Here is a 19,351-nt window from a genome sequence, read left to right on the forward strand (position 1 = left end):
ACGCATAAAAATTAATACTGTTTGAAACCAGCAGGTAGGAAGCAGATGCATGAACTGGTGCTGCTGAAAGACCCTCTTGCCCCCGAGCTCCCACGGCAAGAAGAGCCAGCCCCCAGCCTAACACACAGGGCCTTGAGCCAGTGCTCTTTGAGCGAGGCTCTTCAGATGTGAATTTTTCTGGAAAAAAAAAAAATAAGTAACTACAGACAACCAAAAGCTTAAAAAAAAGGAGGGTGAGGAATTTAATGTTACTGCTGCTAAAATGACACACAGACTCAACCAAGAAAACCCATGCTTAACAAAAAAACACAACAACAAAACAGCCAAGTAGCTTAAAAAGGAGGCTGTGAGCTCAAACGATGGCAGAGGAGAAGGCAAGGAGGTGTAAAGGGATTTCTGGCAACCTTAAAACAAAGCTACCAGCCAAAGTGGCGGCGCTGACACTCCAAAGTGGGAGGGATTCCTCAGCTCTTCGCTCGCTAGACTCAACAGTCTCCCAGAAGTGTGCAGGACCAAACCCCACGCCTGGGACCGGGAACGTGCATCCGAAACACGGGGAAGACAACGGGAGGGAGGCACGCAGAGCACGCACAAACACAAAAGCAAGAATTGCACACAGCTCCTCAAGGAAAATAAAAGACATCCAACTTCTCAGCAACAGCCAGATGTCAGCGATCCACCCCCGCGGAGGCACCGCTAGGAAATCCATTTCCTATTTTCAATGGCGGTTTCCTTTTTCACTTTAATTGCATTAAGATCCAATCGTGGGGGGACAATAGACTCTTCTTTCTTAAGGCCACTGCCAGCCCTGTGCTGTCGGTCCAGTTTTCAGCATCGTGCCCAATACAGCTTTAATGTTAACATCCTGCAAACACAATTCCAGTCTGTAATAGGATTTCATTCCAGAGGAATCTTCTCCTAGAAACATATATGTATTGTTTTAAATAGAGGGATTTTAAAGGCATGTTGCAGCAGCAAATGCCAGATACGTAACAGAGGAATGGTTTCCACGCTGACCTGTTCATTTCCAGGTTTCCCCATGCTGTAATTATTGATACAGGGGACGGGGCTCCCCTCTCACCCTCTACCAGTGCCTATTCTCAACCTAAGCTTCTTCCTAATGAACTTTGTTTACAAATCTTCATTACACTCCACACTTTATTAGCCCAGCCAGTTAATTGTAAGACCACAGTACCACAAAACGCAATTATAGCAATCAGTGCATTGATTATTGTGAAAGACGGTCATCCTGAGAATAAAGGTGAAGTAAACGAGGCATTGTTATAACCAGTAACCAAACTGCCAGAGCAATCTGGGACCACACCACTACCTCTAAATCCCCGGCTCTCCAGTTCTAGACACATGCAACACAGATCTCCCTGCTAATTATTTGAGCATGACCCGTAGCAGAAACATTTTTCATTAAAAATGAAAGAATATGATTTTTTTTTTTTGCTAGAAAGGATTATTACAGGCCACCAGGAATGGCTAGCAGAACAAAAGCTGAAAACTTGTTTTCATTAAAGTTTGCAGATATTTCTAAGCCCAAAGCCAAAGGACACAGGTCCTAATTGCTGCATTTGTTATTGTTATCGTTATTATTATTTTGGCTTGCAGCAGCAGGAACCAAAGTGGCTATCAGAATGCTGGAGGTGGTGACGAAGAGTCCTGCGAAGGCTGTTAGGTACAAGACGCAATCATTTTTCAACGCTTTGAGAACAAACGCTTCAGAGCAGGAGCAGGAACCCGCTGCCCATCACTAGGTTGGGAGCAGGCACTGGGAGCTCTGCACCAAGAGGCACATGGGGAGTTTAACGAAGCCCCTCCGAGAGCTGTGATTTTCTCTGCTCCAAGCGAATGAGCACCTCCTGTGCAGCACTGCAATGTGGCACACCTGCAGAAGGCATTTTTTAAGAATCACATCTGAGACTTTATTATTTGTGCCCGCACCGCGGGCTCCGGTGCATCCCTGACCTCTTCCACGAGCCCCAGCAGCTCACCCGCTGTGATGGCTCACACTTTCCCTCCACCACTTCATTCCTGACTCTTGAATCAACAGCCGTGAAAAGCAAGGGGGGAGCAAGAAGAGCGTGCTCAAGAGAAGGAAAAAGAGAGAAGAGCTGAGATTTGGGGCTGCAGAAGTCAACTTGACAGAGGGATCTGGCAAGAGCTGACACACTGCAAGCTGGAGATGAAAGCACAGAGCGTGGGGCTCGCAGTGTGCTCACTGAAAGGGTGGCACGATTCTCACACGGAAAACACGTTTTTGACACCTCCTCAAAAGCACTCCCATAAAAGAGCCATCGATCAACCCAGCGCTGCTAAATTTACCCCAACTTCATCTTTTTGACAAATATGCATAAAAGCTGCTTGAGACACGTGGCCAATCCAAACCTAAACCAAAATGTTTTTGGAAACGTGTCTTAAACTGATCCACGTGCCAAAGCCAGCCACGCAGCCCGAGAACATGCCAAGCAGTCAAGGGAAAGCTCACAGAAGCCTGCACGAAGATTTCCAGAGCTGTGTTTGAAACACCAGCTGGGGAAGGGAGAGAGCGAAACGAACAACTGCCTGAACTACGTCCCCACCTTCAAGAAAATGTCACCTTTAAATCCCTACCTGTTCCACTCACCTTGCTGCCATCAGATTTTTATTACCCCTTCTTTGGAGCAATTCTCTGGCACTTAGCATGCAGGAGCAGTAGGCGGGAATAGATCCTGCTGCCACAGATAATGCGGTTCTAAGGGAAACCCATCAATTGTTAATGGCCATGCAAATTGTTGAAACTAGAGAGTTATTCACAGTTATCTCGCTGTGATTTGGTAAGTGTCCATGCCCGATGTGATCACTCACTTGATATATTATTCCATTACAACTCAAGCAGTAGCCTTACCTTTCGGTTTTAGGGGGGAAAAGAAAGCGTGAGAGAGGACGGGAGGGTGGAGGGCTGTTATTTGTTTTGAATTATTTTAAACAGCCATACGAACCTTTTCGTGTGAGGGTTTCACAGTACGCTAAATCTCTCCCTGAGACTACAGCCGTGCCTTCCTGCAACGCTTAAACCCCCCCGAGCAGAAACTGAAGTTCAGCATGCAGTTTCAGACCCTGATCTTGCAGAGCACCTTCTTACATTTCAGCCCCGCACACGGCTCCACGTCCTCTGCGGCGCTGGATCTTCAGGCTGCAGATCGCACGGTTTTCCATTTTCTGATCAGGGTTTTCTCCTGCTTATGCAAAACTTTGCTGCCATTCAATAAGCCATATGCATTATGGATTTGAGGAAATGCCTTCGCTCTCTTGCAGTACCAACTTACCGATTATTAATTTTCAGCTTTATTGCAGCTCCAACATATTAGATGCCTTTTTTTTTCCTTTTTGCTTCCTGCCTGAGATTTATTACTTTTAGCAAAGTGCAGTTTGTTTTTTGATTTTGTTTGTTCGTTCGTTTTTAAACAGCCCTTGAGGGGGAAGTGTTACTCTTCTTTATTAAGTAATTCTAAAATCGCAGTATACAAAATAAATCCTGTAATTATGTTTCTCACTAGGATTAGATAAATTATATTTAATTAAAAAAAATCTGCTAGCACCCAGCACAATGGTTGGTGGCAAATCGAGGAGATGAAACATTTATGTGTTTATCTTCCCACAGCAGCTGATTGAGCCCATGAGCAGGCACACCCAAACAAGCCTTCTCAGACACAAACCCAGACAGCAGCACAAAGATTTGTCCTCCCCTTCGGACGAAGGTTCTGACTTCCAGAAGCAGCCTCTGATTTCCTCCTCGCGGACTGCAGCAAGTGCAGTTTTGATGGGCTTTTTAGTAGTCACGCTAAACTACCCCACTGCACCAGTAATTCTGGTATTCTGATAACAGTTTGCCATCATTTGCAGGGCAAAAAAAAAAAAAGGATGAGAAGAAGTCAAGATCTTCTAGGGGAAGCGGAGGAAAGCAGGGTCTGTAACTACGCTTGCCCTATGGGCACGTGAATGAAACTGAGCTCCACTGCCTTAAACCAGCACGCTCAAGGGACGCACCAGCCCTGCCGCTACGGCCAGGGGAACCTTGTCAGCCCGCTCCCAGCGCACACGTCCAGCTGCAACTGCAGAAGAAGGTGCATTTTGCAGAAGCAGATTTCCTCAGCTTCCCCTCACCCCGGGTTCACGGTCACCCTGCTGTCCACGTTCCTCCTCCCGGCCTGCTGCCGCCGCCTCGGCCCTCTCCGCGGCTCAGCACGCGATGCTCTCCTGGGGCTGACGGCCTTCGGGTCATACAGCACGCTGCCATCACAGCAACCGTTTACACCACGTACATATACACCATGATCTTTTTGCAGCCTCGGAGAACTGATCCTTAGCAGGACAGGGTCCCCTCATCTACCCCTGAACCATCGCAGCACGCGTTTTCCCTTCAGCAAGCGCTGCCGGGACGGCTCGGCGCAGCTCTCAGCTCCGTTCAGGAGCTGAGGAGTGATTGATCTCATCGATTTGTGTCAACAGCCTGACATAGCCGCATCGACCGGCGGTAATTTTGGGGGAGGAGCCGGGAAGGGGAGCGAAGACGGCGGCGCTGCCGCTATCACGCCATCCTGCCGGGGGAGAAAGCGCGGCTGGAGATGCTGGAGCAGCCGTCGGCGGGGCCGCACCGGGCCTCAAACCGACAGAAGGGAGCAGGCAGACATTTCACATGACCGTGTTTACAGCAAACCCACTGCTCGACGCCCAACTGTATAATTATAATCTATTACAATTATGCAAAGAAGTAACACTGCAGAAAGGCCTTCTCATTTCCCATTCTTCGCACTGAATACTTTTGTTTTGCAGCCAATCAACTAAATTAGCCCTAATTCTGTTTCATTCACAAACACAAAGAGTATATTAGAGGGAAAAAAGTGAACAAACAGGAAATTCACTTAGGAACCCGGGAATTATTTCGTTTTCGTGTATTTCTGAACCAGAAACCATCACGGGGAACAAAGTCCATAGTGGTAAGAGCAGCTTCACCACGGGAGCCTTTGGTACAGGCACCAGGACGAGCAGAGATGTCTGGGGGGTCTGAGTGAGGAGAGCCAAAAGGTTCATATATTACAAATGGCCATGCATCCCCACCTATGAAAACCAAAAAACCCTAAGTAAGTTCTTGTGGGGACTGCCACTCAGCGGCACAGACAACATCTCCCTCGAACGACCGTCACTTTTTATTGGCAAGTCACAATTCAGATGCTGTCTGAGAAGGGGACACGGTAAATATTAATGAACCGTACTTCAGTTTTACACAGCATTTTCTCTAAAACCCTCTAAAGCGAACTCCAAAAATGCTTATGGGAAGCAAAGCGTTCTTCCCCATTTTGAAGGCAGAGGGAAACGCAACGTCTTGGCCAGGGTCAAGGCTGGCCATGGATGGCAGCTGCCCATGGGAGGAGAAGGAGGTCCCATAGCAGCCACCAACAGGACTGCGGGAGCAGCGGGAAGCCTCTCCTACTGCATCGTCAACCAGGAGCCTGGCTCGGCCAGCATAAACGCCCCACGGTGCCACCTTCCAGGTCAGCACCTGCTTACCTCCAGATCGGCACCCTCTCCAAGGAGGCAGCACCGCAGCACCTGAAAGATTGAGGTTACACCTCAGCACGAGGGGGGTGGGAGAGCTGAGTGGGGAAAATGCAACGTGTTTACAGAAAACGGCATCTCCTTCCTCTCGTTATTGAGGAGTCTTAACCCCGTGGCTGGCTGAAAGTTATGTTTCCTTACTCCGATACACGATACTATTTCAGAAAGTCACATCCCATTTGGAAAGTCATCTAACTGAACACGCTCGCTCTGCTCCTTTCTCCGCAACGCAGCTAGGCACAAAATTCTGCTGAGCGAGGGCCTTTATTTCTTGAAGTATTACTTCCCTTTTCTCAAGTGAAGCAAACCTCCCCTCTTTTGTTCTCATTTTGGATTCACTCCTTAAGGGAGCGCTCTGGCCAGGACACCCCTATGTCCCAAACTCCCGAGCAACCTGGAAAGCTGCAGGACCTTAACCGTAACCTAAAGTTACGCATTCCTGAGCGCTGAACGCCTCTCCGTGCAAGCAGGGACAGGAGGATGCAGCTTGCATCATCCCCCACCTACGGCCAAGTCCTTGGGAAATCAGCCACCCCAGCGGCACGCAGCACATCGCTTAACTTCCTTCGGAGCCAGCTGTCTGTGTACCCGCCGACTACTTTGCTCTGGTTAGCAAAACGGTTTGTTTACCGAAGACCACGAAACGCTGTGGATTTGCTGAAAGAAACCTTGCAGCGAGGACGGGAAAGCAGTCGCAGGTAACACTCCAGAAATCACCAGATTACCGCACATTCTCTTGACTCACATCTGTTGAGCAAATAAGCGCTCCGTGCCCACCAGCTTCATTCACTTCCCGCTCACAGACGCCTGCCTTCTGCCTTTCCAGCAGGCTGTTCCCAGGCTGAATACGGGAGAAAAGGATTATTTCCGGCAGTCAAACTCAAACGACTTTCCCAACGCTACGTGGGTATGCAATTATACACATCTTGGAGAGCGCGTTTGTCCTTTTTTCTGATTAAAACCCTGAGGACACATCGCTAAGCCCTTGCTCGAACCAATCCAGGCCTGCAGATGTGCCCCACCGGGCAGGAAGGCAAGGGCATGGCTGGTCTCAGTCGTGGCTGGACAGCAGGCTGCAAACACGGCTTTTGGCTCGGCTTTGCTCGGGGCTCAGAGTGCTTCCAGCTCGCCCGTTTGGGGTTTAATTCTGCTAAACGTGAAAACGATGGCTACAACCACTTTTGGGTTCGAGTTCCATCCTACTGCCAAGCACGGTAATTATTTATCAATGAATTATCCCAGAACGATTTTCTTCAAAAAGTAAAAGCAGTTTTCCACCTACGTTTCTGCCTATAGGAAAAAAGGGGCTGGACCAGCCAGCCATCTACTGCAATTCATTGTCACCGCAGAGCCTCGGATTAGATGCTGGGCAGAAGAGACGCCGAAAAGCCTGGAGCAAGGGATTATAACAACACCTCGCCTCACAAGAAAACGAGCTGAGGTTAGGAGGGAGGCTGGCCGCGGGCAGGGTGGCTGCAGCCACTCCGCGTGTGGACAGCCAGCACCCGCGTCCCTTCGGCGCCTTTCGGGGCCGGCAGGCAGCTCTGTCCCCCGTGGGAAGCCGGAGCCTTTCCCCATCTGCATACAAGGATGCTGAGATAGGTACGGAGAGCAGGGGTAGGAAGGCAGTACAGCACATTTCAGGTGCTGGGGAGCACATCGATATTTACCAGCTTCCCGCGCTTTGGAATAAACGCCTTGTGAAAACGGGCAGATTTCCAGTTTCTTGAAAATTGATATTGAAATAAAAAAGCAGTCTGATTGGGGACTGGTCTCTGCAGGAGCCAAGATACTCTGGGAAAATGCCCAAGCTCGCTCAGTAGTTCTTGAGCTGCATCCAAGCTCCAGCAGCGGCCTGGTGATATTTAGGATCCGTGGGCCGGTTCCCGTCTCAGTGCAGCTCACCGGATTCGGGAACAGATCTGTCCTGGACATCAGCTACCACAACCGTGGATGACTTCTCAGCCCTGTCCTAAATAGCTGCTAACTCAAAAAAACCCTTTTAAATAATTCTGAAAATAACGCTTGAAGTGATTAAAGGGGGCATTTATCTTTATGCTTTCATGCAGCACACTGAAGCTCGAGATGCTGAAAACCCAAGAATTTCACCTTTGTTCAGAACATGCACGTACACGCGCGTGCAACGTCCAGATTATCATCACATGCTCGGCGGGCATGCCTAAGCCTCACTTCGTGCTTTCGTGCCAGTCTTGTGAGCGGCAAACTCATCCCTAGTGTCTACCACTTCTTTTTTTATATATATTTTATTCCTGGTGGGGAGGAAACAAAACCGAAAGTTGCTTTTCTTCCCAGCCCGTGCTCAGCGCGCATCCCTGTACCCTTTGCCCGGGACACTCTTTTCACGGTAGGAGGTGCAGCAGTGGCTGACACGTGTTCCGCCAGCAGAGTGCACACCAGGTAAGCCCACGGAGCACCAGGGATTACCGAAAGCACCCACACCGTGTTCAACTGGGAGTCTTCCCCCAGCGAACCCCCAGCAGCTACCCCGTGTCCTGCCGAGGTGCCGTACACTAGCTGCCCTCCGCCACAAGAAAAAAAAAAACGCTCATCTGCCCAAAACCGCATTTTTTTGCTCACTTCCCCCTTTTCTTTCCTCCTTTCTTTGACTCTGCTCATTATCCGTGTCCTCCCCCCCCCCGCACCGTTTCATTACCAACACCAACCTCAGCTACCCTGCACAGGTGAGAGCAGGCAACACTCGAATGGGCTTCTGATGAGACCTCGCATTTTTGGATACCATCACTGCTGCTCGCTCCATCTTCTGAGGGCAGGGTTGTCCACCCATCAAGGGAAACACCACAGACAACACTGCTGGCCTTCCTAGAAAGATCCCCGTTTCGGTGTGAATCTCTTCTCTGCATCTGGCTTTATTAAAACGCTGCGTTCCTCAATTTCTTTCGGTACCCGTAGTCATTTCTATTACCTTCCGAAAAGTAATTATTTGGAACCAGTTAGGCCTGTACGTGAATTCTGCCTTTGTTTAAAACACTTTGTACATATGTATATATTTAGACTGTCGTTAAATATTTAAGAGGCTGTCTTCAAACTTCAGCAGCAGTTGGCCTGCTTAACCCTTCGTGAGGTGGGTGGAAAGCTCGGCGCGAAGATCCCACTGAACAGGAGCTCAGCAAGCCCAGCACTGATGACGAAGGCCAACTTCGACGAGCCAAAGACACTGTAGAGAAACCAGGTATTTTCTTTGTTTTCCCTTAAATCCTGCTTGCTAGCAGTCGGATGGCGATAATGCAATTCATTTCTGTCTGCATCAGCTTTATCTGCCGAGATGCATAACCGGGATGCAAATTAATTAGCTGTAACACACAGACGGATCTCTCCATGCAATTTGGGGACGGAGCTTAATACGCACGTGCCCTTCCCACCTTCCTCCCGATGCGGTAAGGCACTCCTGCGCTTCCCGCAGGTAAGGAGGTCACCTTTCCTGGCGGGGAAGGAAGGCGTCCTGCAGACCTCGCTCAGACTCGACACCCACCGCGTGCTGCGCCGCAGATGAAGCTCCAGCACGAGTAACTGACGGCAGGCGCTGGTACGGAGGTAACAGCACACAACCCCACCCTGTCGGCACGAGGTTACCACGTTTTAACATCTGATCGCCTCGTTTACCTGGCTCGGCGAGCCCTCTGCCTCTCGCCAGTCGTTCACACGGCTCTCCGGGGACGGGGCACGAGGGCACTACTCCCCGTCTGTCCTGCGAGGTAGGGTAGCCGCTGCGGCAAGGGAGAAGACCGCCATACACAACTAACTCTGCACGGATATGCAACTACACGTACCTTGGAGAACGCATTTCATCCTTTTGGTGATTAAAACCTCGAGAACACATCATTAAACCCGAGCTGAAAAAGCCCTGCAGAAGCAGCTCTGCTTGCGGTTTTCAAGGCCCCGCTAAGTGGTGTTCGAGTCAGCACAGGCCCAGCTTTATTTAGAGACACTTCCAAGTGCCACAGCCTTGCTGGTGATCAGATGCTGCTCTGGGCTGAGCGAGTAGAGGAGTCTCTTCCAGCGTTCACACGCAGGTTACACATTCACACACAAGCACCTCCACCAGCTGACTAGTTACCCTACCCTCAGGACGCGACCTTGTCAGGTTTTGTAGAGCCAGCTGAGCACCAGGCGCGGTCAGCATCCGAACAGGAGAAAGAGAAAAGGCAGGACACGGGAGGAAGCGGTCCTGGAGAATCAGCAGATGGCATACTTTGCTGTAAATCAGCTCCGAACCACGGGCGCGGAGGGGCAGCAGCACGCTCTGCCAGGTGCTCTCTGGGATCGGATGCGAGGTTAGGGAGCTTCGGCACCCGCACCTAGCTGTTTGCCTGCTCACCTCGGTAGCCTGGCCACAAATTCAGCCTGCCTCAATTCTTCGTGTAATCTTATTTGCTTGGAATCATCATTATTTCCACTTCCTGTCTTAAAAGGTAGCGCCGTGAGGGAATGCTGAAGTCACCAGACACCACCCCGGACACAGCCGCATCTCGGAGCCAGAACGGTTTTTGTGCGAACGAGGGTTGTGTACGCTCTTCCCTACGAAACAAGCTGCAAAGACATTTTAGGGAGGCCAGGAAATATGGGGAGAGCTGTTATCTTTTATTAGGCCAAATGCTGTAACTGGGAAAAAAGGAAGAAAAAATAAGGCTGTAGTCACGTCAAACAACCGGCTGGTGTTTGCTTTATGACAACTTGACAACACGCACTCTGCAGAACAGAACAAACGATCAAGACTCTTCATATCTGTAAACTAGCTCAAATTACTCCAAGCTCTGCCAGACAACAGCATGACCTGAGAGGCACAGCTGCCAGGTCTGCCTTCTTCTCTGCCACAGCCCGCGTCCCTATAACCGTGCCCTACAGGGCGGCCAAAAGAGCTCCTGGGTCACCAAGAGCGTGAGTCCAGCTTAGCAGCTCCGCTGGATTTCTCATCATCTGGTACCTCTGCTGGATTTTTTCCGCACCATTTCATCACTCCATCGTCAGTTTCCCAAAAGCGAATGGCATTAAAAGTGTAGGAAGTATTTGCACCGCTGTCTTCTCCCCCCTTAGGGGGAATTTACAAGAACGGGAAGGCGAACAGAGTTCACCCAAGAACACACAGCCCTCCTCGTGCTTTGGTGCTGACCCGGCCGATCCCTCTCACAGCCCCATGGCTACTTTCGGTGGAGAAGCAGGCAGCCAACTGCAAATTTTGATCAGCGTTAATGGCACTGTAGGTTCTCCACCGCTCCTCCCCAGGAGTATTTTCCCACCCACGCTCACTATGCATTGCAAACCCCTTCCTCTAGCCCTCGGCAGCTCCGCGGTGCGAGGCTGCTCTGTTTTAATTCAGCGCCTGGCTCCCGCAACGCGGAACACATTCCCATGCTAAAAACTTCGCGTACATCCACTCCGCAGGAAATGTAGCGGTGGTCAGCATTTAAACGGGCTGCAAACAGCTTGATCAGCACCGCGGTTCTGGAGGCAATTCCCAGGAAGCGATTTTCCCGGCAGCTCTTTGTACGAACCTGAAAAGCGTACTGGAAAGGTAACGCCACAGCAACCTGACGGCGCCAGCAAATAAAAACAAGTATCGGGGAAAGCCGAGAGCGGGAGCGTTAAGGGAAAATGCGAGCTGCGCTCACACCACGGACGCGTTCCCTCACACACAAAAATCAGGAACTCGAGCACGGGGCATTCACACGGAGAGCTTCTCTTTCTCCTCCTCGCTCCTCTGATGTTGTATCAGCTCGAGCCAAGGGGAAACCGGCCCGCGAGGCAAGTTGCTACCTCGGGTAAACCACCCGGGGAAACCACCTGGACGGCAGGCAGCGCTTTCGGACACCATCCCAACCGCCGCTCTCGCCAACTCCAGCCCTCCCCAAACTTTGTCTCGGGCAGGGCATCTACCCGGAGAGGCCGGACGGGGAGGCAGGGTAGCACCAGGTGCCCGAGCATCCTCCAGCAGCATCCTCACTCGCCGAGCCGAGGGCACCAGCGCTCCGCCGGTCCCCAGGCGACGCGAGCCGCAGCCGCGTCCCCCGTGGCCCCTTCCACCACCTCCCTCCCCGCTCCCCGACCCGAGGCATCGCCCAGGGCCAGCCAGAGGGGTACACGGAGACTCTCCTCTGTCCCGAGGGCAGCCACCGGCGCTCGAGAGCTCGCCCTCGGGCGCCGTGGCCCCGGAGCCGCGCGCGCGAGGCGGGGGCAGCGCTCACTTACTTCTCGTATTCGGTGTTGTCTCTATCGCAACGCGAATCCTTGTGCTTTTGCCAGTCTTTGCCATGCTTGCAGGTGGTCAAGAGGACAACATCCTCCCCGTTATGGACGTGATATAAGGCATTCCTGGTGTCTGACCCTATCCCTGTCAGGTACCTTTTCCCCTTGAATACCAACATGTACTTCCTGAGAGGAGGGATGGTGTTAAACCTCAAAAATCCCTTCTCCCCTCCTGTCCTAGGATGATCCTTAGAAAAGAGCGGAATAGAAACATCAAAATTGGGTCTGAAGTTTTCAGTACTGATGCTGGCTTTGGCCAGCATGGCCTGGCCGATGTCGAAGCCCACGTCCTCGGTGTAGTCGGGCCAGGTGCCGGAATATAAATTAAAAATCAAGTGATTTCTACCATTGTTCCACAAGTGGAGGCTCTGCACTTTGGAGCGGAGGTTGTGCACGTACTGCGGGGAGAGCTGGTCCCGGTCCAGCGTGTCCAGGCTGAGGACGAAGAGACACGCCTGGCTGGGGTCGGAGGTGTAGAAGCGGGAGCCCTCGATGGCCGCCAGCACGTTCTGGTAGCTCTCGGCGATCTTCTCCCCCTTCTGCTGCGGGTACACGTAGACCTTGAAGCCGTTTTTCTGGCAAAGGGCGAAGTCGAAGCAGGACTCCATGCGGCACCGCCGCCCGCGGTACAGCCCGGCGCTGCCGTCCCGCCGCTGCCGGGGCGAGACCCGGCCGCCGCCGCCGCCGCCGCCCCCCCCGGCGTCGCCCCCCCCGGCCCCCTCCGGGTCCGCGAAGGGCCGGAGGGCGTCGGGGAAGCGGGGCCAGGGCCGCTCGCTGCCGGGCCGCGGGGGAGCCCCATGCCGGCCGCCGGGCGGCGGGGCGCGGGCTGCCCGCAGCTGCACGCCTCCGAGGTAGAGCAGCAGGGCGAGACAGGTGGCGGCGGAGAGCAGCGTCAAGTAGCGTTTTTTGGCCTGCATGTGGCCGCCGGGGGGTCCGGGGGGCTGCGGAGGAAGGCTGCGGGGGCGGCCCCACTTCTCCGGGCGCCGCTCTCAGCTCCTCCGCCGCTCCGCCATCTTCTCCTCCTCGCCGCCGCCGCCGCCGCTGCCGGCCGCTTCCAGCTCCCCTCGCCCGCCTCCTCCGCTCGGCGCCGTTCCCCAAGCCGCGGGCTGGGGCCGCGCATGTGGGCGACCGCCCGCCCGGACCTCCTCGCCGCCGGGCTCTCAGCGGCGGGCGGCAGCGGGCCGGCGGCGGCCCGGCGGGGCGCCCCGCATGCACTCAGGGGCCGGCCCCCCGCGCGGGGCGGGCACCGGGGCAGCCCCGCTCCCGCCTTCGCGGCGCTGCGCTCCGCCACGCTCCCTCCCCTTCCTCCTCCTCCTCCTCCTCCTCCTCCTCCTGCTGCTGCTGCTGCTCCCGCTGCCGGCGGCGGGGCGCTCACAGCCTGACGAAGCCCTGCATCGCCCCGAGCTGCCCTCCGCGGAACGGCGGCGGGGACCGGCGGCAGCCCCCTGCTCCTCCTCCTGCTCTTTCTCCTCCTCCTCGTCCCTCCGCGCGCGTCCCCCCCCCCCGCCCCCCGCCCGGCTCCGCCGCCGCCGCCCCCCCCCCCCTCCCGCTGCCGCCGCCGCCGCCCCCGGCCCGGCCCCGGCCCCGGCCCCGCCGCGCTGACCTCACCCAGCCACGCAGCCCCGCGCCCCCATTGGCTGGGCGTCACGTCCGGGGGGCGGGGCTTCCGCTGCGCCCATTCATAAAGCCGCCGGGCGGGGGGCGGGGGGGGGGGGGCGCTGCGGCGGCGCCGGGGCGCGCCGAGCCCCCGGGGGTGTCCCCGTAGGGGGGCGACCTGTGGGGTGTCCGCTGCTGTCACCGCTGGGTCGTGTCCCCGAGCGCCTTCACCCCGGGGGAGGTGACTCCGCCAACGCCCCCCCCCCCCACGCTGGAACCACCCGTCCCAACGCCTGGCTGCTGTTTCTGAGATGGTCTGGGCGGCTGTGCCCCCTGCCACCCGCCGAGCTGGGTCTCATGGCTGGTAGGATAAGCCCCCGGGACAAAGGGCTTTCTAACTGTAAAACTTACCGTAGGAAAACTCAGGTTGGAAGGGACCTTGAAGATCATCCTGTCCCAACGCAGGCAAGGGTGGATGCCACCGACTAGATGTGGTTGCCCGGGGCCCCGTGCTTTTATGTGCTGCTATGCTTTGAGTTTGTAAGAGCAAGAAATTAAACCTCAAAAATGGGGGAAAAATAAAAAATAAAAAAAATAAATAATAAAAATAAAGGAGGCTCAGGGGAGACCTCATTGCTCTCTGCAGCCGCCTGAAAGGAAGGTGTGGGGAGCTGGGGGTCGGCCTCTTCTCGCAGGTAACCAGTGATAGGACCAGAGGGAATGGCCTCAAGTTGTGCCAGGGGAGGTTCAGGTTGGAAACAAGGAGACATTTCTCCTCAGAAAGAGCAGTCAGGCACTGGGACGGGTTGCCCAGGGAGGTGGTGGAGTCACCGTCCCTGGGGGTGTTCAAGGAAAGGCTGGACGTGGTGCTTGGGGACATGGTTTAGTGGGTGACATTGGTGGTAGGGGGGATGGTTGGACCAGATGGTCTTGGAGGGCTTTTCCAACCCTACTGATTCTGTGATTCTACAATAAGTGCTCCAGAACAAGCACCCCAAACCTCATGGGGCTGGCCAGGGAGCAGCTGCTGGTGGTCGAGTGCTGCTACAGGCAGCTGCTGGAGCACCCGAACATCCCTCCAGCTGTGTGTTTGTGCTTGATCTCACCCACTCCTCAGCGTTTAGCTCCGTAACCAGCAGCCTGGTTTGCTGGAGGGAGCCACGCTGCTGGTTGGGTGGCGAACCCGATGGCACAGCCGGGCTGCAGGAGGTGGCAGGAGAGCAGCAGGACGTGTGGCAGCAATGCCTGTGCACACACGGCTCTGCGAGGGGCAACAACACCAGAGATGTTTCGGTGTGCGGGTGTCAGGCCTTCCTAGCTCAGCAATTGAGGGCAGTGGAATGGGATGGGGCGGGCTTCAAGCTGGTTGCACAAGCCGTAGATGCCAAGGAACCATCCCATGGAAAAACCTGTGCCAACACGCTTGCCCTACTGCTGGTACCAGTGTTAAAGCCATAACGGGTGGGTCTCCCTCCGCTGCGATCCCACCTCCCACCCTCCTGCTGCTGTGCCGGAGCAGAGTTGGGTCAAGCCAGCCGAAGGCCACAAACCCTGTCCTGACAAACAGCGTGCCCGTCCCCATGCTCTTCCATGCCCCTGGGGCTCCTGTCGTGTCTTCTCCTCATCTCCCTCCCTTCTGTGGAGCTGAGAAGAAGAAATGTGAAGATAACAGGCGTGAAGACGTCGTGCCTCCTCAGCAAAGGAGAGCCTAGCAGAGGAGGACGCGTTACCAATGGGAAATGAGGTCTGATCTCGTGGCTGGCGCCAAGAGAAGACAACTCCCTTCCAAAACAATTTGACTGTAGGGAGGACGGCTGAAGGAAGGAGGCCGGGGTTTCACGCAGAGGAAAAGAGTGAGAGTAATAACGCGGAAATTTCGGGGTCCTAGTCGAAAGTGATACTTATGGCTGGTGTAGATTTGGGTCCGGGGGCAGAAATTCTGGCCTGGGATGTGAAAGCAAGGAAGCGGGATTAAATATTAATGTGTTAATTAACCCTGTAATCCTTCCCTGAAACATTTGTCACAGCCCACATACCAAAACTGGGATGCTGTTCAAGAAAAAGAGGTCAGCTTCTTGAAAGGTGAACCAAGGCTGCTCGCAGAGGCACCTTCTGTCAAGCGCAGGAAGATGGAATCCCATTACTGTCTGCAAATTAAGCCTCTGGGGACCAGTTTCAAACAGAAGAGGAAGCCTGCGAGCTTTGCTGTCTGTGCCAAGGACGGTAGCTGCTGCAAGCCGATTTTGAGGATCGGGTGCTAGCGAGCCCATGGCATGAGAACGCCTCTCACCGCAACAGAGAGGCACGGGAAGGAAGCGAAAGCAGCTGGGTTTCCAGCAGGACTGCGGCACGCTGGAGGAACCGAGGCCATTACCAGCTTCGCAGCAGCAGCAATAAATACTTAAGCCTTAAAATGTCTGGGTCCGGACACAGGCAGCAATGACATCACGTTGCGAGGCAGGGAAATGAACCTCTGTGGATCGCTGCTGCCGTGCCCGACGTGCGGTACGGCCGCTGCCGTCGCGTGGTGCTGGGCAAGACTCACTGAGGGAGAGGGTGCGTGCCCCTACCCGAGCTGTGGAGCTCCAGCGATCGATTCTCTCTCTGAAGACTGCCTTCAGAAGCCGGCTGCTGGCTGCTGTTCATCATTTCCCTGGGTAACAGCACGAAATCAGCCTTCTCCAGCCCATTTTTCGGCAGTGCTCAGGCCCTGTGGGCTCTGCGGAGGGCACCAGGGCTGCTGGGGAGCTGTCTGCCGGGCGGCAGGGTGCTCTGGTGATGTGAGCCCGCCTTCCTCGGAGGAAATAAATCTGCCTGCTTCTGCTGTCAGGCAGGTGGAGCGCAAGCCGGCACGGAGAAACCCAGCCTGGAGGAGAGGAGGAGCGTTTCATGTACTCCCCATCAAGGCTGAACCCCACGTTCGCGGAGGCTGCTGTTGCCTGCTAAGGGCCTGCAAGCCAGCGGTGGCTTTTGACCCCGGTCCATTACCCTTTTGCACTCTTCCAAGTAATTTGTACCTTCATGTGGCTGGCAGTTGTCTGGGAACCTGTCCAAGCCCTCAAACGAAAGGCCAGGAGCGGGAATCGGTTTTCTATTTCTGGCTTTGCCTCTTAACACCTGTCCGACCCGTGCAAGTCGCTCGGGGCCAGATTTAAAGATGTGGATTAGCATGGACTCCTCTTTTGGGGTCTTCCTTGTGGTGCCCAACTGTGGTTTGCAGCGCCTCCAAAATCTAATTACTCAGAGTTCCCTGCTCTGGGTGAGCAGGAAGCCCACAGAACCTTTTTTTGTGTGAAAAAGTCCTTATTGCTCTACACGTTTGAGTGCACCTTCATTTTGACGCTGTTGAGTAAAGTCCTTGACTGAGCCACTGGGCGTTGGGTGTTCCTCTGTCTCCTTTGCCTACAGGGCTCAATCCTGGGCCTCAGAATGTACTCCTTGGATTGAAATCTACATAAAACATAAGAGAAAATGCTGCCACGCTGTCACCTGTCCCCAGCCCCTTTGTTTTGAAGTGTTCGCCCAAGCAGAAGACCAGGAATCACCCTCATGCCTCGCAGGACAGCACCCTCCCAGGCTGGGCCGAGTGGGACACCCCTTCTGAAAAACAGCTCCGTTCTGGGTCCTTGTGAGCATCTGGGTACGATGCAAGCACCTTCGTCATTTGAGCAGCCTCCGGTAAGGAAACTCCCTGCATTTCAGTTCACACCTCAACGCATCGCTCTTTTACTAAGCCGTGGGCAGAGGAGCCACGTCAGGCAAGCGCCCTGGCTTCAAGCCCCCTGTTACGCTCACCACAGCATCGTGAACGTGCCTGGGGTCTAATTTCGGCAGGACCACAGTGAGCCTTCGGTAGGAAAAGCTTCCCATGCTTCGGGGAGGAGGCTGCAGAGCTTTTCTGTCCACTGCAAGCTGCCGAGCATCTACGTGCGTTACTCCTTGGTGCCTTACTGTCCCACGAGAGGTACGTGGCACCTAAACCTCGTGGTAAATCCAACCCTCTGTGGGGTTTTTGGCTTGTTTAAGTACCCAGATCTCAGTGGTCCAACCCATTTCTTTTTTTATTATTATTATTATTTTTTTTCCATCTTAAGAAGTGCTGAGCTCTGTCTTGGACTCGGTGAAGCCATGGGGAGCCCCACCTGGGGTAATCAACGCCCTTAGGCCATCTGTGGGCCTCGGATTTCTCACTAAACAGGGTCAGTAATACTTCCCTGGCTAGCAGGACATCACGAGAGCTGATTTATCACCGCTGTCGAGTGTGTTGTGATCCTAGGAAGAAACGCAGCGTAAAAACACAGAGCAGCCAGGATACTTGGAAGGGCTTGGCGACAGGCACGTGTGCATTAAGCAGTGTCACCTGCTGCTTAACTAGCTCCGACTGCCAGCCTTTGTGCCACGGATTCACCTTTCCGTGGCCAAATGTGGTATTTCCCCACCTTCTAACGGGAGCTGAGAAGGTCCCAAGGCAAGGCACCAGGTTCACCTTTGGAAAGCGTTCCTGGTCTGCAGGGATTGAAGGCTGATTTACGAACTGGCTCTGCCTTAACGTCGCCTTTGCCCGGGGTTGTATTGCTTCATCAAATAAAATAAAATAAAGGAAGTGGGGAAAAAGGAGGGAAAGACAAAGCACACTTTCAAACAGTAATTTGTGGAATGATAATACTGCATTAAAATTGTTCCTCAGCTTGAAGCAAATGAAAGCGATCTTTGCTCCACAAATTAATACTAACACTATGGTTGTTTATCACGTCTTAGTAATATCACATGGGAATAAAACTATCAGCTCTTATCCGTTTAAATAGCCAAGATGTAACTGCTTGAGCTACAGCACTGCAACAGCTGTTCCTCGTGTCCTCGGAAATAATTGGTTGCTACAGAGGCTATTTAAATGTGAGAAACTGCCTTAGGTTTTATAATTAGTTTATTTTTAAGAAAAAACATCGCTGCCCTTTCCTAAGGAGGTGAGGGTTCCGGGTGGGGTGGAGGGACAGCCGTCCAGGCACTGATGTACTGTGACATTAAACACCTAGTAAAACCAGAGGCTTTTAAATCCTGAGTGCATCACCCTCATCCTCAGCCGCTGGCTGAGCTCCTGTGCCGGGGCTTAAATCTCCATCACTGGTGAGGGAAAGAGCCAGCACACGCTGCCTTCTTTGCCTGTGGGTGTAAGCGAATCCCCAAGGAGGGGAGAGGTTGGCACAGCCCTGTCCCCAGTATTTCGCAACGGCTTTGCAAATCGGGGCTCTGCGTAACGCTTTGGCTTCCCGGCCCCCGGGGCTCCGCCGGCCGCAGAGCCTGGTTGTCGGTTCTTCTTCCTTCGAGGAGTAACAACTTCCAGATTTACTCCCTTTCTAACTGAGCATCTTTCAAAGTGGGTGTAGAACTATTTAAATAGCTTCTGTGGAGGTGGGATGAGAAATTGCTCTTATTCCGTAGTCTGCAATCAGCACCAAACAAGCACTTTTCTCCACTGCACACACAAACAGGCAAGCAGCTGCCAGCAGCCTCAGCACTTTAGGTCTGATTCTCTGCTCGCTGCTGCAAGGCGTGAGGAATTCCATTGACATCAACGGAGCTCCAGCGATGTGGTTGTTATTTTATGTCATTAGTTTATTTTTAATCCATTTAAGTCTCCGTTTATTTATTTATTTACTGCTGCAGGGGGTCTCCGGCGGCTGCACTCCGGGAGGGTGAGTGTGGGTGGTGCGGAGCAGCCCTGGGCCCCAGCGTGGTTCTTCTTCCCCCAGCTTTTGGAAGAGGCAGGGATCGGCTCCATCACCTGCCTGTCCCCTGATGGCCAAAGGCTTTCTCTGGCACCAGCACAGCTCTGCTGGGCGCAGGAGCTGGAGGCTGCAGGAGCTGCGGC

At 53.9% G+C, this 19,351-nt stretch overlaps 1 protein-coding gene across 1 annotated transcript in view; it reads right to left on the reverse strand.

Moving 5' to 3' along the window:
- The window catches only part of EXT1 (exostosin glycosyltransferase 1), a 169,769-nt gene extending 156,404 nt beyond the window's left edge, over positions 1–13,365 (reverse strand). The window contains exon 1 of the mRNA XM_013184993.3: positions 11,830–13,365. Coding sequence (XP_013040447.3) covers positions 11,830–12,803 — 974 coding nt within the window. The 5' untranslated portion in view covers positions 12,804–13,365. The remainder of the gene's footprint in view (positions 1–11,829) is intronic.
- Positions 13,366–19,351: the final 5,986 nt, after the last annotated feature.

This window comes from Anser cygnoides, chromosome 2, assembly GCF_040182565.1.
Source record: "Anser cygnoides isolate HZ-2024a breed goose chromosome 2, Taihu_goose_T2T_genome, whole genome shotgun sequence".
Lineage (NCBI taxonomy): Eukaryota > Metazoa > Chordata > Aves > Anseriformes > Anatidae > Anser > Anser cygnoides.